This window comes from Typopeltis vanoorti, chromosome 23, assembly GCF_054136105.1.
Source record: "Typopeltis vanoorti isolate ZY-2024b chromosome 23, IOZ_Tvanoo_1.0, whole genome shotgun sequence".
Classification (NCBI taxonomy): Eukaryota; Metazoa; Arthropoda; class Arachnida; order Uropygi; family Thelyphonidae; genus Typopeltis; species Typopeltis vanoorti.
Window position 1 is genome coordinate 33,833,970 of NC_143571.1, and position 25,586 is coordinate 33,859,555.

General features: G+C 34.5%; 1 protein-coding gene across 4 annotated transcripts in view; it reads left to right on the plus strand.

Annotated features, from left to right (window-relative positions):
• Window positions 1–25,586, plus strand: part of mri (BTB/POZ domain-containing protein mrityu) — a 323,678-nt gene that overhangs the window by 49,546 nt on the left and 248,546 nt on the right. For 3 of the 4 annotated variants that reach the window (XM_090412595.1, XM_090412596.1, XM_090412599.1), the window contains exons 3-4: window positions 12,600–12,632; window positions 23,656–23,793. In XM_090412595.1, the coding sequence (XP_090268721.1) occupies window positions 23,663–23,793 (131 nt within the window). In that variant the 5' untranslated portion in view covers window positions 12,600–12,632; window positions 23,656–23,662. The remainder of the gene's footprint in view (window positions 1–12,599; window positions 12,633–23,655; window positions 23,794–25,586) is intronic. The other variant, XM_090412597.1, reaches the window with a different exon arrangement.

Below are 25,586 nucleotides of genomic sequence, written 5' to 3' on the forward strand. Positions count from 1 at the left end.
TATCCTTGAAGTATGGAGTAATTACTTTGAAAAACTGCTAAATGAAACAAGCAGTGATGACAGCACATTGATAAAAAACACTGACCAGGCATGCAGTCAGGAATACATATCCATACTTGAAGTAGAAAAAGCCATCAAAGGCTTGAAATGTGGAAAGGCAGCAGGAGTAGATGATATTCGACCAGAAATGCTGAAGTATGGTGGTATAAGAGTCTTACAGTGGCTGCACTGCATAGTTCAGAAAGCCTGGACAGAGGGACGAATTCCCGATGATTGGAGTAGAGCTCTCATAGTACCCATATATAAAAAGGGAAATAAAACTGAATGTGAGAATTACAGAGGTATTTCCCTACTGAGTGTTCCTGGCAAGATCTATGCAAGTATACTTGAGAAACGGTTGAGAAGAATTGTGGAAGAAAAGCTTGGTGAAGAACAAGCTGGATTCAGGCCAAATAGAGGTTGTCAGGATCAGATCTTCACTTTACGACAAATAGTCGAGAAAGCATGGGAATATAACAAAGATCTGTATTTAAGTTTTGTCGATTTGGAAAAGGCATATGACAAGGTGCCAAGAGAGAAGCTATTCAATACGCTGCAGTTATATGGTGTCAATGGGGCATTATATCAAGCAATACTTAGTCTTTATTTGAGTTGTGAGTCAGCAGTTAGAATTGAAGGAAGTACAGGAAGGTGGTTTAATGTTAAATCTGGTGTGAGACAAGGATGTACATTATCCCCTCTGTTATTCATTATCTATATGGATCACATTATGAAGGAATGTGGTATTAAACCAGATATCAAAATTGGAGATGTTAATGTCAGCTCTTTGCTTTATGCGGATGATGTTATACTTCTAAATAAATCCGCTACAAGTCTGCAAGATTCTCTGACTAAATTGAATAGCTGTTGTAATAGATATGGTATGAAGGTCAGCAATAAAAAGACAAAGACAATGAAAATAGGCAGAATCATTGAAAATGTCAACTGTGTTGTGAATGGAGAACCTGTGGAACAAGTAAAACATTTCAGCTACTTAGGCACAATTTTTACTGAAGATGGTAAACTAAATATAGAAATAGACAACAGAATCAGCAAAGCTGGTATCGTGGGAAGTCAATTGAATAAATTCATATGGAATAAGAAAGAAATTAGTCGGAACACTAAATTAGCTGTATACAAGACTGTGTTCAAACCAATTTTAACTTATGGATCTGAGAGCTGGGTCAGAAGTAAAACACTTGACCAAAGACTAGAGACCGCAGATATGAGAGTCCTGAGAAAGATTAGAGGCGTGAACAGATGGCATCAATGGCAATATCATATTAAAAATGAGGATATTAGGAAAGAACTTGACATTGTCAGCATCCAGGAATGCGTTAGCAGAGCTAATCTCAGATGGTATGGTCACTTAAATAGAATGGGCGAGGAAAGATTAGCAAAACAAGTGTTCTCTGCCAGGTTGGCAGGAAAACGACCCAGAGGAAGACCAAGATATAGGTTGATTGATACGGTACAAAGTGCCTTAGACGATAGAAATATAAGATCTGATAATGTTGGAGTCTTGACAAGTAACAGACTGATTTGGAGGAAAATTGTAGATAGGAAGTTAGTAATGATGTAATTTTTTCATGTAGTACTGTCATATCCTGTACACCCCTTGAGGGTACATGGCAGGAATTTGATGATGATGATGATGATGATGATAAAAAAAAAATTTTTTTTTAAATAAATAAAATAAAATATTTTTAATTATTACAATTGAATAATTAAATAATTATTATTTCATAATTAAATAACTAAATAATTAAATTTACATTTTTAAAAATAAATAAAATAAATAAATAATAATAATAATTAAATAAATTTAGGAAATTTAACCTTAGCTACTTAGGTGGTGCTTTGTGAATATAACAGTTATTGTTTAATTAGCCTTGTACCTGTACTGATGATGCCTGTGATACTCAGGTGAAAATTCTACGAATAAAGAATAATTTACATGAGTTAATTCCATTATTATAATAATTAGTAATATGTCTATTCACGGTATTTCCTTACTGAAACTTAAAGAATGTTATGTAGTGCTTCTGCATCATCCAAATCTTAATGATGAACTCTTCATGCCAAAAATCTGGGAAATTATTATTAATAATATACTGTTTATTTTTATAAGTTTTGATCACAGACATATACTTTGCTTGATTCTAATAGGACTGGTTTTTTAGCTGGCTGTCTGACGACTGCTTATAAGATAAGATTCCATTCTTCGCATATTCATTATTGTTTAATTTTTTATTTTCCAAATGATTATGATGATTCATAATGTATCAAAATTACATACATTTTGATATGTAATTATCAAAATGTACGTAATACATTTTGATACATGATTGATACATGTATCAAAATATTTGTAGTTAATCGATGTTGATTAAAAAATGTTTTTCAACTATTATAGCTACTTAGGACAGTGACTCCTTTTATGGCACTGACAAGTCTGCAGATACTGGACGGTGGCCTTTTAAAGATCACTTGTTTTTGGAACTTGGGTGGATTTGAACTTGTTGTTTCTGCCTGGTTTCTGATGAGAACCAACTAGTTCAAAACAGCTGTTAGGCCACTGAAACCTTTATCAAATGCACTAATAAAAGATAAATATATGGATGCTTTGGCAGCGCTCATGTCTTTTAAGTAGTGCAAGCGAAGACAACTTGGGGATGCTGACAATTGTATTCTCATAAGCTCTCAGGTTAGCTTATGAAACTTTCATAGTTTTTACAAACATTTGGCTTTGAAATAATGTTGGATCTAGTATCCACTTTGCCTATGTAATTTTACATAGCCAAAATGAAGTCTTATGACTTTTCCTTTTAGTATTTTGAAACATATTTCCAAAAATAAGAGATGCAAAAGTAAAGGAAAGCATTTTCATTGGGTCAGAAGTTAGATTGTTAATGAATGATCCCAAATTTGAACAAGTTCTAAATCAAAAGAAAGCTAAAGCATGGACACATTTTAAGTTAGTTGCAGAAAACTTTTTGGGCAATCACAGATCTTCAGATTACAAAAAAATCATTTTTTCTATGCTCAAAGCATATCGTGACATGGCATGCAAGATTTCTCTGAAAATATACTTTCTGGACTCTGAAAGTGTATTTGGACTTTTTCCCAGAAAATCTTGGGTCCATAAGTGATGAACACAGCAAGAGGTTTCATCAGCTGATTATGAGGATGGAAGATAACTTTAAGGAGAAGTGGAGTTGTGCTATGTTGGCTGATTACTCTTTGGGTCTGAAACAGGAAACACTAAGTTCATCTTATAAACAGGTGTTAGGACAGTCATAGTTGACTTTCATTCTTCATGTATAATATTGCTAATAGTGTTTATATCATAAAAACGTATAGATTTGTTTCTCAAAAACTATATGTGATGGGAAAAAATTAATCACATATTTAAAATCAGATGAGAAATTGAGTAAAAAGGAAACAAAACAAAGTTAAAATTTGTCGGACAGTTTCACACCCATTCTGTTTATTTGGTAATGCATTTTGTCATCACTAGCAACTGATCTACTAGGTCTGTCACAGCACTCCCCCCACTGTCCATTTGATCTTGCTAGACTCCACCTCACACTAGATGGCTTCAAACTCACTACCACATGGAAAATTGTTACTAGTATTGCAACCATAGTTTTCTATCCTAACTGGACTCAAATCATCCAGTATCATTAGTAGCACACTTCCCTCCTCTTCTATTCTGTCTACCCTTCCTAAAAATACTGTACCCTTTATGCTCAATACCAGTTAGTATATCTGATTCTTAGGTCCCAAAGGGTTCACCAAGACAACAAACTCTATCTCATTTAAATTAAAGATGCCAAGAAATTTTATTCTTGATTTCATCCTTCCAAGTGCCATTAACTTCACAACTGGGCTACTTGTATATAGAGGCTAATAACATCACATCAGTTGCCTTAGTTTTCCATGATGCAATGCACATATCATTTCTAGAACATGTATAATGCTATGCATTATGGGAAGGGCCACACACCCAGACCTGTTTCGACCATTATTGAGGTCTCATCAGTGGGAGCCAGACCCAAAGTGATTCCAGGGTAAAGTAATGCAGAAGTCATTTCCATATACTAAAGCATGGGTGTCCAACCTTTTAGCTTGTCTGGGCTACATTGAATGAAGAGCAATTGCCTTGGGCTGCATATAAAATGTATAATATAGTTAATGTATATAAGTAACAAAACTCCCTTTATTTTTTAAAATTTTTTATTATAACATTAAAAAAAAAAAAAGAGAGCAACACAAACACAAAATTAGTGAGATATTTGGCTCTTTGTATGCTTCATACTTGAAAATAGTTATTCACAAATGTACGTACTACCAAAAAAGGGATGACATGAATAAAGCATGATTGTGAAGCGAAGGATATTTTTCTCTGGGAAGATAGGTCTTATAAAATTCTAGCAAAGAGACATGATCAAATTTTTCTTTGAGTTGAATATCTGATTGCAACTCTATACATTCCATTTGAAAATTCGAAGGTAATATATTTATGTTGATTAAAAATGGAGTCCCAAATATACAAAAAAATTGATAATTTTTTCTGAAATCTTGAAAACCTATTCTCAAATTCCTGTATCAAAATGGAAAGAAAGACAGCATAATTTTTGCATCACATAATAATGTTAAAAGTTTAAGATCTTATGGAGCCACATTACTAACAGTCCAGGACTGCAGGTTGGACACCTGTGTACTAAAGCAATTAATGTGAAGTCATTAAGCTCTATATACAAATAGCCCAGCCGTGAAGTTACTCTGTGTGCAAACTTTGTTTACTCACGTGGATAAAGGATGAAACCAAGAGTATAATTTATTAGCATCTTTAATTTATAGTATAATCAAGTGAAAAAACTTTCAACCTCTATCCCTTTGTTTCTGATAATCTTGGGCATTCATGTACATATATAAGTTACCTGTATGACCAAGTCGGATAACTTGTAGATGTCTCTTCTTATCTAATTCCTTGCTTATTCAAACAATTACACAGACAATTAGATATCTAGGGCATCAGAAATATCCAGGACTCACTTGAATCCATCATGTCCTCTCTCAGTTATGGAAACTACACTTGGATATGTGCTGCCTCTATTGGATTCCAAGTCACATTTGGATTAAGGGAAGCAAGGCTGCAGATACTAGCAGCTAGGTCAGCTCATTTCTGTAGGTTCCATTATCTGCCTGTATGCCTACACCAGTTACTGACAGATCATCAGACACAAACTTTTATTCCAGTTGCAGTATTATTGGAATAGAAAGCCCAATAATAAGTTCCATCAAATCAAATCTGATATCAAATTGTGGCAGTCTAGTCTATGCATGGACCATAAAGAGGAAGTCGTTCTTGCATGTCTTCACATAGGTTATAATCACCTTACACACTCCTTCCTGTTGAGGGGGTGATGATATGCCTGTGTGATACTAGACTATCCATTCATATTTTAACTGACCACTCTCATTTCATCTACACGCACAGTCACCATTTTAGTGGCATTCATAATACGTCTATGTGCTATGCACTCAGGAAGATTTTATCTGATTCATCAAGTGTTACTCGCGTTTTTACATTTTTACAGAGTATCATTGTATTATCTTACATAAATTTGGTGCATATTAGTGTGATTGGTTTAATTTAGTGTACATATATGCTTTTAACACCTGGTTTGTTATTAATGGTTTTACAAAGTTTTCTGCACTTATTTTTATACTCCCTTTTGTTTCTGCACACCTTTTTATGTGTGTTTTTACTGATTTTTATACCTGTTTATGCCCAGTATTTATTATCTTGAAACAAGTGCACTATGACCATATCTATGACCATATCTGGATTTAATGTCTACAACCATTAAATCCAGAACAAACAAACATATGACCATATGTTTGTTTGTTCTGGATTTAATGGTTGTGCCATTAAATCCAGAACAAACAAACAAATAGTCATTTGTTTCATATGCAGACTGACTCCATTGCTTATTTTTCCTTCTTTCTCCTTTCTCTATTAATTAAATACTTCAGCAGATTTATAGATAATATCCCATGTATCAGGAACCCAGGGCAATAAAATTACTCCTGTTTCAAAATGGAGACTGTCACATACACCTGATAAATTACAGCATAATAATTGCAAAATCACAAGTTTTAGAGACAAATCTAATATATCTTATTTACGAAAAATTTTGAATTATTCATACAGTAGAATTGTAACATAAAAATAAAGCACAGATAAAACATATCAATTAAGGTAAATATTCTTCCATTCTAAACTTAGAAGCATTTGATATCCCTTTGATTTCTCACCAAGCCATATTTATCTGTCACGTTGTGAAGCAGGTTCATATTTTGACTTAATTTTCCAATTTTTAGAGATTACGGTATATACATATTGTTCTGTATACTCTGTAGAATTCTCTCTCCATAACAAAGTTGGATGAACCAACTCTCTAAGGATATTTCAACTGAAGGCAAGTGTGTCACTCTCATAGTGGTGGCAGGATTTCTCGTTTTCAAACTTTTTTTCTTCTTTTTCTCTGCAAAATTGACAAGCCAGCTAAAGAGCACACAATAGACTGCATAATACAAATGATTTGCTGCCTGTAGTATTGATTCTTGTTGTGACGAGAGGAATCTTTGTGGGCTTTCTTCAGTTTAAGGTGAATTAGCCAATTTCATGTGGCGGTAGTAGGTTTTTGTTGTAGTGTGTCCTCCCTCAATGAGCCCTTAGAGATGTCATGTGATAATAATCTTTTTCTTCTTCTGTCATGGATTTTAGGCCAAGTAGCCTGTTCTGGGCCATTGCTTTTTTGGTCTCCCAATTCTTCTTTTTTTCATTTATTTTATATCCATATCTAGTATTTTTGGCAGTCTGCTATTGTCCATTTTTGTTTATATTTATTTATATAGTAGTTAATTCATTTTATATTCAGTGATTGTAAAATTTCTTCAATTGTTTTATGGTCCAACTTGGTATGTCCAGTTGTTTTTCGGAGAAATTTCATTTCTGATATTTGAATCCAGTTTTCATTCTTCTTTTTTATGGTCCATATTTCACTTCCATATAATAATCATAATTATTATTATACAGGCACCTTCGTGGAGTCCGAAGACTCATCGTGGGAGACCCAATCTATCCACATAATCTATCATACCTCTCCTTGACTCATTAACAGACAAAGCACTCACAACTGATTCTGGCAACCCATTCCACTCGTTCAAAACTCTGCAAGCAGAAATTCTGCTCCTCACACCCCTATTAACCACACCTTTATTCAACTTTCAGGGATAACCCCCTTGTTCTGGTCCCTCTAACCAAGTGATCAAACATTTCCCCTGCATCTAGCCTATAAAACCCTTTAAGCAACTTAAATGTTTCTATCATATTCCCTCTTTTTCTCCTACAACCAACTTCTGCAATCCACACACCTTGACTCTATCCTCATAGGGAACATTTTACAGGCCACTCACCTCTTGGTCACTTGCCTCTGAATCCTCTCCACTGCTTCCTCATCCCCAACAAACACAGGAGACCAGATTTGAGCATAGTAATTCAGATGTGGACATATTAAGATCTTATAAAGAGGAATAACAACTTCTTTATCTCTACTTGTTAATGTGTTCTTCAATAGCCAAGTAATCTTATTGGCTATCTTAGCAATATATCCTCTACTCTCTGTCTACCACCACCCCTAAATCTCTAGCTTCATGTATTTCCTGGAGTACAGTGCCATCAGTGTGATACATGGTTTGTAATCTATTTATCCCAAAAATGCATAACTCTACATTTCTGGATGTTAAACTGATTTCCATTAACTTTTGTCCATACTGACAGCCTATTTAAATCATCCTGTAAGTTCTCCACATTGCCTTGATTAATATTACTTTACCTAATTTTGCATCATCAGCAAACAACTGAGTATTTCCTTTCAGGTTATTTCCTATATCATTTATGTACAAATTAAACAGCATTGTCCCAGCACTGAACCTTGTGACACACCACTAGTCACCTGTTTTTGCCTCGATTCTGTCCCTCCACATACCACTTTCAGATATCTGTCCATCAGCAATCCTCTTATCCATTTAACCAGTGTCACATCCATTTCCATTTGTTCTAATTAGCATAACAGAGTTCCATGTGGTATTCTGTCAAATGCTTTTGCAAAATCATTGTGTAGCCCTTTCCTTTGTCCAAGCTGTTATAAAAAGTTAGTAAATTACTAAGACATGACTGACCCTTCACAAAGCCATGTTGACCCTCATACAGCATCATATTTTTATCTACCCATTCTTGAATTCTCTTTTTGACCAATTTTTCTAATACTTTTACCACCATGCCTGAGATACTGATTGGTATATAATTTGCTACTGCAGTCTTAGAACCTTCCTCATGCAAAGGAATTATTTTGCCCTCTTTCCACTCCCTTGGAACTCTACCAGAGCTGAGAATTAAATTAAGTTTAGTTTAAATAATGTTTAAAATAGTTTAAATGAGGCTTAAATTAGTTTAGAGAGAATGTTATATAGTCTGATTCCGGTGTATTTTTATACCAAGGGATGACTTAAATATATTATTTATATATTTAAACAATATATTTAATGTGATATTCTCATTATATTGTTCTGAAATTTCATTTATTTTACTGATCTCTAGATTATTTTCTGGTGTAGCTGATGCAATTTGCTTATTTGCATTAATAATACATCTATTTTTATATGTTGGTTTATTTATATACCAAATGAGTTATGCTGTTTCCAGATTACTATAATTATATTTATATATAATTATACTGCCGGCGAAGGTTGGTCGATTGGCAGAGCCTCTGCTACTAATGGCTCGGTTAAGTAAGTTTGAGCACGGTTAGTAGTTGGAAGGGGACCAATCGTTCGATGCTGTCAGCACACTCTCCCTTGACGAGTCTTTGGACTCCCTGGCGAAGGTGTCAAAATAATAATAATATACACTGGTGTCCAAAAGCTAAGGATTGAACTACATTTTTACCTGTATATGAAAAAATTTTCATGACCACAGGCCAAATGTGGATATAAATTTATTGCCAGCATACTAATCCATTATATTACACAAAATATCTTGTAAATTTCGTAAAAATTAAATTGCAATATGTTTTTTGTCAAAAGTTACAAATTTCCAAAGAATGTAGTTAAGGAATTAATGTACAGTGCTTGGAGAAAACTATGCGGAGAGACATTTCAGTATGGAATATGTCCCTGAACTGTGATTCAGGAGACTTTGAGCAAACTGGCCCACTCCTCCTTCAGAGCAAGCATAAGGCCTTGTTTGTTTTCTGGAAGAGAATTTTAAGCAGCAGTGTGTCTCTATTGCGTTCTAAATGTGTTCTGTGGAGTTGAGATCTGTGGAGTGTGCTGGTCACTCGTTTCAGTTAATATCCTCCAAAAGTGTCTCCACTGCTCATGCATGATATGGTGTGGCATTGTCATCCATAAAAATGAAAATTCTTTGCTTACAGCACCATGGAGCAATCGAACATGACATCGAAGAACTTCATTGCAACATCGTTCACTAGTTATAGTTTCTTTTTCCAACAATTGTAGCTCGGTGCATCAATTCTACATCATGACTCCCAGCACTGCTGTATCTATCTTTTTCAAGAGCATTCTCATGATGGTAAGTACCCTTTCATGCCTGCCAAATCATCTAGTTATTCTAGTTATCTAGAATCAGAGGAAAGACCAAAACGACTCTCACCTGTAAAGAGTACATGAGCTTGTTGGTGTCTTCTCCAGATTTTATGGATACAACACCACTTAAAACTTGCTCTACAATGAGCTTTGGATAAAGGGACACAGACTACAGGCATTGGGATGTATAGGCCTACTTGTTGCAGTTGTATTGCCATAATTTGTCGAGATATCCGCATACCTGTGCATGAATGGAGCCAACTTGCAAGCTGACCTACCGTCAATTATGTTTTGCTGTTATAATCAAAAATCTGTCTTTGTGCTCTATGGTAGAGTGAGGGCAACCTCTTAGCAAATGTCTGGAACACATTCCATTGGTTTGAAATGCTGTCCAGAGCCTGGACACAATGCTTTGTGTGATTCCAAACTCTATGGCAATATTAGTAATTTTGCAGCCTTCTTCAAGGTTTCCAATAATTTTTCCCCATGTGAAATAATTTAGATGATATCTTTGAGACATCACAAGACATACAAGTTTGCAATTTTATTCCTTCATGAGAAGAACTTCCTTCAAACACAATTCACTTAGTGCAGCCTTTTATCTTGTTGAGTGCTACACTTGCATGTGATTTGAAAATTTGAATGTGTACCTGCTTTCTACTCGAATCGTCAGTTATACAAATTGCCACAAGCTAATTCATCTGAATTTGTGGTTGTGATCTTCAGAAGTATTTGTCCTTTAGTTTTGGACATAAGTGTATATTAAAACATAGAGGTGATAGGGTACATCCTTGCCATACTTCTCTTCATATGTCTTTCCATTCTGATATTTGTTCTCATTTGATTGCTATTTTATTTCCTGTATATATTTCTTGAATAGACTAAGAACTGGTTTGATATATTTAGATCAGTTAATATTTTAAATAAATTTTGTCTATTAGTTTTATCAAAGGTATTTTCCTTATCAATGAAGGTCACGTGTGTAATAATAATAATTAAACAACCACAGCCATGCTGTGGAGGCAGTGTGTTAAATAGAAGTGCATGGTCTTTTACTATTTTTTTATATGTTTAATTATGTTTTGTGAGGGTTATGCAAATTGATATCAATGAATTGAGTTTTTTTATGCTTATGGAGAAACTAAATATATGATGTGTGTCAGCCCATACAAGAGATTGTAGATCCTATAGTACTGTTTGACCACAAATGAGAGAACCCTTGACACTTCTGCATGGCAGAAGGCAAATCCATTCCGATAATAGGGTAATCAATCCATCTTGTGGGATGAGTTTATTTATTATTACACGTTACAAAATGAGCTTTTCTTTTATTCGCATTCTAGCTTTGAAAGTGGTAACTATTTTGCTAGTATAACAGTTGGAAAATTAGTACAGTGACATACAAGAATGTATTTGTAAATCCTTTATCCAAGTGTGTGCAAACAAAGTTTGCGCCTGAAAGTATCTTCAGGACTGGGGTAAAGTGGTACAACACCGGGCGACTCCTTGCAAAGGTGGAGCAAGCTACCAACACTCCTATCTCAGTATCTCCCATAATGCAAAACACATCTCCTTGCGGATATGTATAATGTTATGCATTAAGGGAAGGGCCACTACCCAGACTAGTTTCGACCTTTATTGAGGTCTCTTCAGTGGGAGCCAGGCCCAAGTGCATTATGGGAGATACTGAGATAGGAGTGTTGGTAGCTTGCTCCACCTTTGCAAGGAGTCGCCCGGTGTTGTACCACTTTACCCCAGTCCCGAAGATACTTTCAGGCACAAACTCTGTTTGCACACACTTGGATAAAGGATTAAACTAAAATTATTATAGTCTGACCAAGTGAAAAATAAACTTTCAATATCAAAAAGAATGTATTTGATTTTGCATGTTAGTGACAAATTCATATATTCCTTATTCTTTTCTACCCTTCAACATGAACTGACTCTTCTTGGCATTCTGCCAGCTATGGTTCTCTCAACTATGGTCCAGTAGTCCTTGGAAAGAAAACATGAGGAAAGCTTTTCAAGAGGATCAAGTGAGATGGAAATGACAGTTGTAGAAAAATGGACAGAAAAACTATCCTTATAATTGTTTGTTTCTCAGAGTGCTTTATTCTCAGTTGTTTTTGTAACAGTGTATGCTTATTATTTTGCACTGAAATTTGACAACTTTCATATACTCTTTCTGTGTAACCTACTGAAGCCGTTCAGACATTCTCCTCTAATGTGAATTATACAAACCTGATTGTGAAAGGTAATTGGGTAAAGGAAAAAATTAACTTAGATTGAAAGAAAAGAACAGTTCATATCTGGGGGAAATAAGAAATACTGTTTGATTCCATAAATTGAAAATATTTGTCTCTTCCTGTGAATTATCCCAATTAAAGTGATAAAGGAAAGTCAGTATAATTACAGGTATTATATTTGAGTATACAGGGGATTTTTGCATTTTGATAATTATTACATGCAAGCCATTGGCAATCATGCCAAATCAAGATTTATATTTAAGGTTTCTTTATGCACATAGTTTAGTACAGTTCATTTTACAAGTCTTAAAATTTTCCTGAGTTACTTGCTACTAATTCTTATCATAGAGTGTATGTACCACTAATGTATTATGCTGTGATGTCATTCACCAGCCAGGTGATATACTCTCAATAAAAGTTACTTGTGGCTGCATTATCTTTTAGCTACCAGATGGAAGAACAGCGGCAACAACTATCCCTTTCATTAGTTTAGAATTTGAAATCAATTTAATACAACAAAAGTTTATTGTGAATTTAAAATTGCATTTGCAATCATGAATTATATATTTAAATATCACTCTGTTAATATTTTGTTGGCAGTTTAATAATAAGTCTTTCTTGTTTATTTTTTAGGTAGCATTGCTGCTTTAGGTGATGAGTTCTGAGGTAGGTCATTTATATTTTCCATAGATATTTAAAAATTCTCACTTTTGATGTAATGTATTTTAAGACTCTTCATGTCCATTGTTGTAGAACTAAAACTTTTTTTTTTTTTTTTTGACTAGCCAGGTCATTCATTCATCTGTTTAAAAAAATTGTTTTTTTTGGCGGGGGGGGGCACGAGGAAAAGGCCTCATTCTGTTTGGTACTGTATGTTATGCTTTGAAACTTATCTCATCAAAGACAGTAAATTTTCCAGTTAGATATTTGATATAAAAGATAGTAGAAAATGGATCATGTGCTAGATATTTTGAAAACGATATTTATATTTATCTGAGAAAATAGCAAATACAAAAATATTACTTTCTTTGCAGGTTTGTCTACATTGATAAAATCAGTATGCTTCTATTATTAGGTGCATTTCATAAATACATTAGCATTATTAGATTTATTTTATCTTTCTAACCAAACGGAAATCCACTCAACTAAAAATATAATATATAGGATTAAAAGTGAAATAGAAAAGATATTAAGGAATGAACAAATTGATTTTAGAACAGGTGGGAATACTGTGTATCACATTTTTACTTTAAGGAACATCATTGAAAACAAAGCATAGAATTTAGAAGCTCATTATACCTAAATTTTATAGATTCTGACTGTATTAATAAAGAAACATTAATACATTCTAAAATTATACATTAAAAGCTTCTAATAATTATGAATAATTATTAGAAGCTATGGAATTCCTGACAAATATGTGAGAATAATAAATGAAATGTATAAAGAAATAAAAGTTGTGTTATTGTACAGCAAACATAAGAATGGTTTGAGATAAAGACCAGCGTGATAGAGGGTTCTGTAATGTCTGATTTGCTGTTTAACATAATCATCGATTGGATTATGAGAAAAGTTACAGATGTAAGAAGTGAATTAAATGGAATCCTATGTCACAGTTGAAAGATCTAGATCATATCATCAGAATACATTGATATACAAGCAAAATCGGCTTGTATAAAACATTGTAAAGGTTTGTCTTAAAATAAATATGACTAACACAAAAGTTATTAAATTGAGCAGCAAATGCCACAAAAAAATTAAAATCAGTCAACATGCAGTAGAAGAAGTTAAGAATTTTACATACTTGGGAGCAAATGTAGATAGTAGCAAATGTAACAAATGTCGACATTCTGGCATCACTAGTGCAGGAAAACACCCAGGACAGCCGGGACAGAAGGGTGTAATGGTGGCATGTAAAAACCAGCTACAATTGGCACAGAACATCTGTGATAAGTTCCAGAGTGCCAGTAACACCATGGCGAGCACTAATACTGTATGAAAAGAACTCCATTTACTGGGTTTCCGTAGAAAAGCAGTAGCACACAAGCCGAACATCACAACGCCAAACAAGGCAGCTTGTTTGGCCTAGTGCAAAGAGCATGTGAACTGGACAATTGGCCAGTGGAAAATGGTACTCTGGAGAAATGAATCAAGGTTCACCTGTTTCCAGTCTGATGGCAGGGTGTGGAGGCAGCCTGGTGAATGCTTGTTATCACAGTGTGTTGTACCCACAGTAAAGTTTGGTGATGGAGGAGTAATGGTGTGTGGTGCATTCAGCTGGTTTGGAGTGGGACCACTGGTTGTTGTCAGTGGTTCCATGAAGGCAGCTCAGTACTTTGATATTCTGGATAATCAGGAGCTGCCTACACTGTGGAGTTTTTATGGAACGGACTTGTGTTACTATCAAGACGACAATGCTCCATGCCATAAAGCTGCAGCTGTTATGGAATGGTATGAAGAGATGGATGTTAAATGACTGCACTGGCCTGCATAGAGTTTTGACTGACATCAACCCCATCGAACACCTGGTGGACAAATTGAAGTGCTGATTGAGGTCCAGAGCAGCATGTCCTCAATCTGTCACTGAACTCAGTGGTGCTTTGATAAAGGACGAGACAAATTCCACCTGATGCTGCTGTACATTGGTGGAAAGCCTCCCTCAAAGGGTGTAGGAAGTGAACAAAGCCAAAGGTGGACATACCCTATATTAGGATTCACCTGTTGGTATCAATTGTAAATTTTTAAAGTGTCCAGACAGTAATTGGTAGATAGTGTATATTTGGTCATATATGCATATTACTACATATTGCCATCTCTTAGTTCAAGATGTTGATTAAGTTTATTTTTATTATTTTTTTAATGATTCAAAATATTTTAATTCTTCCCTCAGATGGAATTTAGTGTAATTTAGTATTAGGATCTCTGTTAAAATTTGCGAAGTAATTTTATTTGATTTCAATAAGATCTCTTTAGTGGCAAAACTATGAAAAACAAAATTATATTTAAATAGTGCAATTGTCGTTAAAATGGATGGTGTCACTGCACCATTTTATGATTGTTCTGTAACTCCTTACTTACTAACTTGGTTGTGTTCTTGCAGAAAAATATCAATACTAAACTTTCTTTTGCTGAAGAAATTTCCAGAAATTTCAATCCTTTTATTAACTTTTCCACCAACTACAAACAAGGCGACTTTTCTTTCTTTCTTTTTTTTTTTGTAGTTGTTTTCTTCAGGCATTTGTAATATTTAAAATATTGGGGAATGGATGTGACTTCAAGTGAGGTGTCATCATGGACTGCCACATTGATGGCATGTCCATATGTGCCATTGCTGCTCAACTGGAGCATACAAATCAACGATTGGTGATGTGATCAACAAATGGAGACATTCTGGCATCACTAGTGCAGAAAAACATCCAGGATCACTGCCAAAAATGAATTAGTGTGAAGTGTGGCAGTATACCTCATTAAATGGGACATAGTTATGAGAATTTCCTGAAATGCATTCCATATTCCAAAACACATGGGATTTATTTCAGGAAATCATTATTTTAAATAATCATTGCCAAATCTCATTAATAATTATAAATCATATATGAAACTGTATATGTTAATCTAGTGTTATTACAGATTTCATTTGTAATTAACAGAAAATTAACACAAATTAGATGCCTTCCAATTTTGTTGTCTAACCGTTGTAAACCGTTACTATATTCCTCCTTTTTTTTGCATTTATTAGTTTTTTCACCGTGTAGTCTTGACAAAGCTAGTCAGTTTTGCTAGCGAAACTAGTCGACGAATTTGTATGTATGTGTATTAAACCAATGGTCTTATAATCCAAATATCTGTTTTGTGTTAATTATAGTTAATAAAGACCAAATATAACTTTCATCAAGATTTGATTTGTATTCAAATGCACATGATCTAACATGATTGCTGTATTTTCCCAAGTTTTTCTTTGTTTTGCAGCAGTAGTAGAATTTTTGTGATTGTAGTCTTTCTGTGAGTATAACACATTAAGAAATGTGGCCTCATGTCTCTGCTATTCTGTGCTCTTGGATGCATTGTTTGATAACTTTTTTCCATTTGCGGTTATGTATTACATTTACACCATAATCAGTAAATGCTAAACTAGAGGACAATGTGATTAGGCTTAACAATCTAAAGTGAGGAGTGTATTTTTATGAAGGAAGTAAACAATGTTTTGATTTTATATTCTTTCTAAATTCTGACTAGCTAGAACCAATATAGGGAAGAGAAATATAACATTGATTTCCTCATTGTTAGGCGTGTACTGAGTTTGCTGTTTGGAAAGAAGTATTGAGATTGTTTTTGACATAACATTTTGTAGTTTTAGAAGAAATTGGAGTTCTTTGTCCAACTCATCTTCAACCATCATTAAGATTGTGAGCATATATTCCGAGGATTGAAATTACTAATTTATGTGGCCTATAGAGGTATGAAGTAGCATGAAAGTATTTCTTTCACGATATCCTCATCATTTCCTTCATGATGAGGATATCATCATGAAAGAAATTTCATCATTATTTCATCATCTTTCATGATATCTTTAGATATCCTCATTCTCTTATTCCATGTTTTTATTGAACTCTCCTAAATTCCATAAGGAGAACACCTCTATGGCATTTATGGAAGGTGAAGATTTTCCTGACTTATCTATCTAAATGATTAGGTAAGGATTGATAAAATCAGAAACATGGCATCATGGTTCTTTAGAGAAATCAGAAGAATTTTTTGAAAAACTCTTCTGATTTCCTAAGTAAATTAAAAATTATCTCATTAGAACTTATTGATTTTATGGTTAGCTTCGATGTAGAATCTATATACTAATGTACCTCTCAAAGAGACTTTGCAATTACTTGCTGACATCTTTCCACAAGACATTATAAAATTATTTGATTTCGTGATGCACTCTGGATATTTCTTGTGTCAAAACAAATTCTACAACCAAGTGGAAGGAACAGCCATTGGAAGTCCACTTTCACCTGCTCTAGCCAACTTTTATTTGGAACATCTAGAAAACGTCCTGTTCTCATCTATATTCCCTCAACCATCCTTTTGGGTGAGATATATAGATGACATCTGTTCAGTGTGGCCTCATAACAGAGATTCCTTACCTTCCTTTTTAACCAGAATCAATTCCTTACATCCTCGTATCAAGTTTACCATGGAAATTGAAAAAGACAAGTTATCCTTTTTAGATGTCCTCCTCATCTGTTCACCTTCAGGTATTCTAACAACAACAGTCTACAGAACACCCACTTTCACTGGACGTTATATTCTCAAACAATCTGCCCAAGGAATCATAAAATGTTTAATCCGACGAGCGCCAGAACTAATTGTTCAACTCCTCATGAATTACAGAAAAAACTTTCAACTATCAAACACAACATCTGTTCAATTCTTACAATCCAATCCAAAACAGCAAAGATTCAATACATTGAGTTTCAATTCCTTATATTTCCAGGATTTCAGAACCAATTTCAAGAATTCTGAAGAAATATGATTTAACAGCTACTTATATACCTATTAACAAAATATCCACCTATTTCCCCTCTTCTAAAGATAAACGCTCAACTATGTCTCTGCCTGGGTGTATCAATCTGTCCTACTTTGAACAAACAGGACACTCTATAGAAAAAAGAATTCAAGAACATCAATCATACATTCAGCACAACAAATCCGATAAGTCTAGATTAGCTCAGCATGGAATCGAGACAAGCCACAACATCCTCTGGTTTCAGACTCGCCTCCTACATAGGTGTCGCTATAAATTTGAACATCTATTTAAAGAAAGTGCTGAGACCTTACTTCAACGCCCTAACTTGAATTGAAATGACTGTATATCTTTATCAAAAATTTGGGAAAGTTCAATCAGGATAACACATTAATTTTTTTTTTTTTAATTAAGACTTTTAATTCCTACATTAGTCTAATGTTATTTATAAATTAAGATTGTGTGAATTTGTGAATTAATATCTTTAATTTAATCATTACTCTGATATAAAAAAAAATGTTTTTCCTCTCTTTAATACTTAGCGATATAACATCACATGGCTCATTCTACTTTTGAATGGTCAATTGTTGGTATTCCACCTTGCTAAAAACTGTTCCTGTGTAGCCACTAAAGATAGTCTGACTGAAATATTTGACAAATTAAAATATAATATTCTTGTGTAAACGTGTATATATGTTATAATGGCATCATGGTGAACATAGATGTAATCAGCTTGTTCACTGATGTAGCAGCATAATGTCTTTTATCAATACATCTGCAAAATAAACTGTCAAAAAACAACCCATGTCCTTACTCAGACATTGGATGAGATCCAGTTACTTTAGATATTATGATAACATATACAGGGTGTCCCTGAATTCATGGCCCAAAGATGAGGGGATGGTAGTACACACCGAAACCACCATTCGTCATAGAATATGTGGCCGCAAATGCAGCCTGTGCCGCTAAGGGGCACAGACGAGGCGGCACAGCTTAAAAGCGCTAGATCGGCCAAAGCAGTTTATGAGCGCAGAGAAAGCCGATATGCACCTGATGTATGGCATAGCTGAGGGCAATGGTAGAGAGGTGCAAAAACTGTACCGTGAGCGATATCCTATGTGCCGTGTGCCCGATCATAAAATGTTTTTGCACAACTGCACCATCAGCTGTGTGCGGCAGGCACCTTCCACATCAGTCAACATGATGCCGGACAAACACAGACGGTCAGGACGCCAGCTGTGAGCGAGGACATCTTGTGTATGGTGACAGATAACCCAGGTACAAGCACGCGATCTGCCGTCCGGAGTACTGCATGAAGAACTGTTACACCCTTATCACTTGCTATGAGTGCAGGCATTGACAGCTGTTGATTATCCCCTGCACATGGATTTCGCCCAGTGGTTCCTGCAGCAAAGTGTCGTACAGCCCGATTTCCCCACTCATGTGCTCTTTACAGATGAATCAACTTTCTCATGTGAAGGCGTAGTCAATGTCCATAGTGTGCACTTGTGGGCAGCCCAGAACCCCCATGGTCCACAGTTGAACCAGCAATGGTTCACCATCAATGTCAGGGCAGGGATCGCGCATGACTACTTAATTGGACCCTACTTACAGCCGGACTGCTCGATGGACGAACGTACCATATTTTTCTGCAACAGGTTTTGACGAAATTGTTTCAGGATGTTCAAGTCACCGTCCGCTCCTGTAATGCCACATTTGGTAACTGATGGATTGGGCATGGTGGTCCCATACCGTGGTTCCCCAGATTTGCCTGCTCTTTCTTGTCTCGATTTCTTTCTGTGGGGACATTTGAAGAGTGTCGTGTACAAGATGGCCGACAAGTCCATGGAGGATCTGGTAGCCAGACTATCTGTCGCAGCAGGCGATGTGCATGACAAGCCCGGTGTTTACGAGCAAGTATGCCAATCACTACTCCGCCGTTGTGCCGTGTGTATCAACATTGGTGGGCGGATGTTTGAGCATTTGTTCTAATGATGTCCAATAAATGTCACTCTGGAAACCTGTGTCTGTCCTTCATTTCCGACTCCTCACTGCATTTGCAGCCGCATATTCTATGATGAATATTGGTGTTTTCAGTGTGTACTACCATCCCCTCACGTTTAGGGGCCATGAATTCAGGGACACCCTGTATAAACAGAACTGAAGTCTATGCATGAAGGATGATACATGGAAGTGGAAAGTGATGTGTGGTCAACTCTCACTATAGTAAACTTGTAAGGACTACGAAAATAGTTTGCTATAGTGAATTTTTTAGAATAGCACTGTGTTGTTCTAAAAGAAATGGAGGCTTTTCATTTTTTTTGTTACAGTGAGTAAGTGGTTAATGTTAGTGGTTGTTAATAGTGTTTGCAGTGGTAAGAGTTGGTTGTATAAGACGATTCTTCTTAATATAGCTAAAGAATACACCATAGAATGCTTATCTGGATTAACATTCAGAAATGCAAAATGCTGAGATAACTGATGTTAGAATTATCTAATTTCACTTGAACCTGTGTGTGCATGCTGACCATCACAATACTTGGTTAATCTGTAACCAAATTTTCTGCCTGGCCTTTATGAGAGATGAACCTTTTAGTTGAATGCAGACTTCTGTGGTTACCATCCATAATTAAGAAGAGAATATCTTATACTTATTAATTTATTAATAAGTAAATGAAATATTTTCTCTGATTCTGTGACTAGCTTCATCATGATGTAGTTGCAAAAATATATTATAACAGCATTTGAAAATGGCAAGACTACAAAATCATTGTTAGAGAACAGCACTTTAGTTATTAAAAAGGAAGTGCACATGTAACAGTGATTGATATCTGCATATTTGATTGTGTAAATGTGATTTAATCTCTCTCATAATCTATTTCAATTCAATCTGGGTGAAACTGTTTTATAAATGTCATCCATATGAAATTTTATTTTGTACATGATGTTTATTACTCAGTAGGATCATATATCATTTCTCTCTCAGTTCCTTGAACCTTCTTATATAATTATTATATGAAATATATTATAGACCTATTAGTAGGGTTGGATATGTCCTTAGGCACTGCTAGGTAGCAGCCATATTTAATTATTCAGTGCAATGATGATAAAATTTGTCTGCTACCTTTGTTTATTAGAGGCCTAAAGTGACTAAATCATATTAAGATCCGGTGCAGCATTCTTCTAACTTTCTTCTTTCATCGTAAAATGAATGATGTCATTTGGTATTATGACTAAGATTCAAGAGTGTGAATTTTTTGCATTTTTGAGATGTAGGTTTTTAATGGACAGGAAGTTCAGCTAACTGTCCCTAACCAACAAATTTTACTTTTTATCAATAACATGGATGAAATTATAGTGATTATTTAGATGTAGTCTGATTTTTATTTGTATTCAAAATATGTGAACCTGTTGCATAATACTGTAATACTGATTATTACATTTTGAAAAATATACATAATTTAAATGATTTTACAATTTAAATTGTTATTAAAACATCATAGACTTATACTGGCAAATGCAGCAAAAACACTAAGAAAATTACATAAAAAAAGAGAGAAAAATTAAACAGTATGCTTTTTTTTTGTTTCGCATTTCCTTGGGGCAAGGTTAGTGCCATCACTGTGGATGGTATTAACAACCAGAATGAAGGAAAAAATCCCATGTCCATCTTTTTAAGCCTTCCTGGTACCTGCAGTGTTGCATGATATGCAAATTCCATGCATTTATTATTATTATTATTACTACATGACACCTCCAAGTAGTCCAAAGACTTATCGAGGGAGGGCACCTACTCTACAACTCTCCATCTCCACCACTCAATTCACCAACTACAGCGAATCGCATCATCTACACTAATGCCATCTACTGCCCACCACCACCACTAGTATTTTCATAATCACAAGCATCCATGCCCACAGTGGGATTCAGTGGCGGCCCATACATAAGCACTGCAACACTGTAGCACCCCCAAGGAAAAAATGAAAAATTTAAATTTTGTTTCTGTTTATAAATAATAACAATACTTACAACATTATATAAATGCAATACAACATGTTAAAGGTTACAGCTTATGTTTCGACAGTGATTGAATAGTTAATAGTGGGAATTGTTCGATTAATGCTTTAGATTACGAAACGAATACACTGTGATCTAACGCAGTGTCGATATTATCACATTTGACCAATTGCCACCAGACTCGCTGATATTCGTTGCACTTCTGATTGCATGTTACAAGTCATTCTGACACTGCTCGTTTGAGCAATGTATCGTATGCTTGTGTGCATCATTTTTGTGAGATACAAAACTGTTATTATCGATGCGTGTTCGTGGTGAACTATTTTTTGCAAATCTTATTTTATTTTGTTAAAATAACATATAATTATTTATTTATTATAGATACAAGGCTGAATTATGATGAGTGTCATAATTCAGCCTTAATTCAGCACTGTTCACTGTTGAAAAATATGAATATTTTTTTCAATTATCGTTACATGAAACAAATACACTGCAATCTAACGCAGTGTCAGAACTATCGCATTTGGCCAAATGCAGCCATCTCGCCGATATTCATTTGCGCTTGTGATTGCACGTTACAAGTCATTTTTACACTGCTCATTTGGGCAGTGTATCATATGCTTGCATGTTATTTTTGTGAGATACGAAACTTTTATTATTGGTGTTTGTGGTGAGGGTGAAATATTTTTAATAAAGCAATTTTTTTAATGTAAATTTATTTATTAATAAATTGGTTACTGATTAGGAAAAGAAAGAATTTTTTTTATTTTGTATATGCAGCACCCCCACTTAAAATTTTCACCTGCTGCCACTGGTGGGATTCGAACCCACAGCCTTTTGTCTGGAGAGCAGATACTCTAACCATGTTGCCAAAAAATACAAGTTCTACCGAGATTTGAACTTGGTTCGCTGGATTTAAAGTTTAGAGTGCTAACCATTACAATAAACATTTAGTGTTTACGATGCCCCTGGTGGTGAATTTTTGAACTACTTTTTTTTCTCTCAGATATCACTTCTGTATGATGTACAATGTATTTCTGCAAAGTTTTTTTTTTTGGATTACTGGGTGGCACTCCAAAAGGCCTTAAACAGGAATACTTTAATTTTGATCACCTTGTATTTGTTGGAAAACTCTTCTCACCAATGTATGTTTTAGTTATAAGACCTTTTCTCCTCCTGTTCATAAGCTCTGCAGACCACATTCCCTTAATCTGTCCTAATAACTCAACATTCCAGAATTCTGAGACAATCTCAGTCACTCGATTCTACATACTCTAATTTTTTCTTATTACCCATATAACCAGATGACCAGATCAGTGCATAGAAATCCAAATATGGCCTGATTGTGGTCAAACTGTTAACTACTTATCCCTGCTTTTTATGGTTCTTCACATTATAGAAACAATTCCCTGGATAATCTTTACAACTTTTGTAGTGTGTTCTCTGACTTCATTTCACTATTCACTGAGGTCCCTAGATCCCTCACCTCCTACACTTCCTAAATATAATAAACCTTGTTCCATTTTTCTGGCCATTGAAGTGCCTCGTTCTTCAGCCCAAAGTACCCACTATTTAAATCGTCTAACATCACCTTTTCTCATATAGTATCATCAGCAAGCAATTGAACAACCCTTCCTAAACCTCACATTATATATAAATTAATCAGTGGTCCTGGGATAGAACACTGTGGTAACTTACCTTTCTTTTTTGAGACTGCACACCATATGCACTAGCCTTATCAGCCAGCTGTTCTTGTAACCAAGCTACCAACTGACTATCCATCCCCATCTTGCTTAATTTCAGTAGTAGCTTGTTTCACCTTCATGTGTATTGTCATGTGTTGCTTCAACTACATTGCTGCATAAGGTAGCTATCTCTAAGCAGTTTCAGGAATTATCTCCTTACTCATGCACATTATTTCCTGCATCCAGTCAATGTTTCCATAGCTAGTCATTCATTATTATCACCTTGTTTTCACTCACCAGTCTCATCAGCTGAACTTTTAGAATCATCTCCCTCTACATTTCTTGGCCTGTAGCAACACCCTACTAAGTAAGTATCTGAATTGTTCTCATCTCTATGATAAAAAAAATAATAAATAAATAAAATAAAATAAATTTCTATAAAATCTTTTATGGTTCTTATTGAATTTAGTTCTAAAATGTCTGCTCGTAAAGAACGTTCCAATCTTTCTTCTGGATCGCATAGTTATGAAAACAGCAGCAGTGATACTGAAGAAACTGATCCATCACCTGAAGATCATCTTGGTCGTCCACATAGAGGTCAGCCTGGGTAAGTACAGGTCTTTTGCCTTATGTATGGTAACCACTAACTATATGATATACAGTATTGGCAAAATAGTCATACAGATTTAATATGTATGAAAGTTTATTATTATTGAAAAAATAATATTCTTTATTATTTGTCTGTTTAATTTATATTCTGGAAACACCATTTCTGTTATGTTTCTCTTAAAAAAGTTGCTGTTAGTATTGAAAATCATGAATAGTTTGAACTTTTCATATGTAAGTCTCTGGAGCTTGCAGGCTTGCAGAACCAGTAATTATCCACTTCTAATCCAGTGCCATTTGTTAAATGGCACTGGATTAGAAGTGCCATTTGTTAAATGTATGCTACTTTCAGACTCCATTGGAGAGGTAATCCAGCATTTTTTTTTATTTTTTATTTTTAATGTAATATAAATTTTTATCTATGAAAGATTATAAGCTTACAACATAGAAAGGATGTCACTGCATTAGAATAAATGGAGTAGTGAGATGAGACTGCAAATTGCTCTGCATATATTAGTGAATTTCTTTTGAGAAGTGGACTTTGCCAAAAAAAATGAACCTAGAAGAAATACGAGGGTTTCATTTATGAAATTCTATGGTGGAACTTAGGTGCTAAATCTACATTCATATACCACTCAGAGAGTGCAGTTTGAAGTACTTCCATAGAAATTTTTATAAAAACTTGACCATGCGACTAATATTTCTGTGAGTTTTATCTTTTCGTGTTTTAAAATAGCAGATTTAATACAGATTGACTTCATATGATTATCTTTGAGCACTGTAAATCAGCTAGCTGTGTTAAATATGCATTGTCCATAAATAATGATTCTAGACTATAATTAAAAATCTGATGAAATGATGATCAAGTTACATCTTTTATAGTCTAGTAGGGCTTCTTTTCTTTAATAACATAAGATTTCTTTTATTGCAAATTTGGCCCTTCTCCATTCCTATAAGAAAAATCTTATTAATTTCTTTAGAGAGAAAACCAGATGTGTAGATTCAAGAAAAGTATTTTTCTACTGAGAGGAAACTTTTCTACTATGAATTGATCTTCAATTTATAGTTCTTATAAAAATCGTGTAGAATATTCACTTATAACAGTTATAAAGAAGAGAGAAAGGATTTTCCATATGCAAAGTGTATATTTTCACATCAACAGTGTTCAGTTTTCTGGCAGTGGAAAAAATGACTTGATACTTCTTTGAAATCAATTAAAATCAGATCAGTGCCACTCCAATGCTTCATAATTTATTTTCATCTCACAAAACAGAAACGTTTTTAGAACAAATCTTCATTTTAATTATCACACCCTTTATATAACTTTATAAATATGTGCAGATCATTTTCTTAGATTCCAAGGCTTCATGCGAGAGTAATTAAGTAATATATTATTCAAAATGTAAACTAGATATATTCCTAGAAGATCATAGTATCTGAAATGCAATGTATTATGCTAAATTAATGTGGCATTGTAGCTTTAAAGTTCTAAATGGAATAATCTGCACATTTCAGTGATGCTTTTTTTGTAGTGATGACCATTTATTCATTGTTTGATATGTATCAAAGAGAAACTTTGAGAATAATGCCAAATTCAGCATCAGATTTTCGCTTTAAGACAAGTAGTTCAGAAATCATGGAAATGCGACAAGGATCTGTGTTTAGGTTTTGTACATTTGGAAAAGGCATATGATAATGTACCAAATAACTCTGATACTTCAGACAGTTCCTTGTAAGTATGGTTTTGATATTTATACATTTTAAAAGTTTTACAATGTGAAATTTATAATTGCA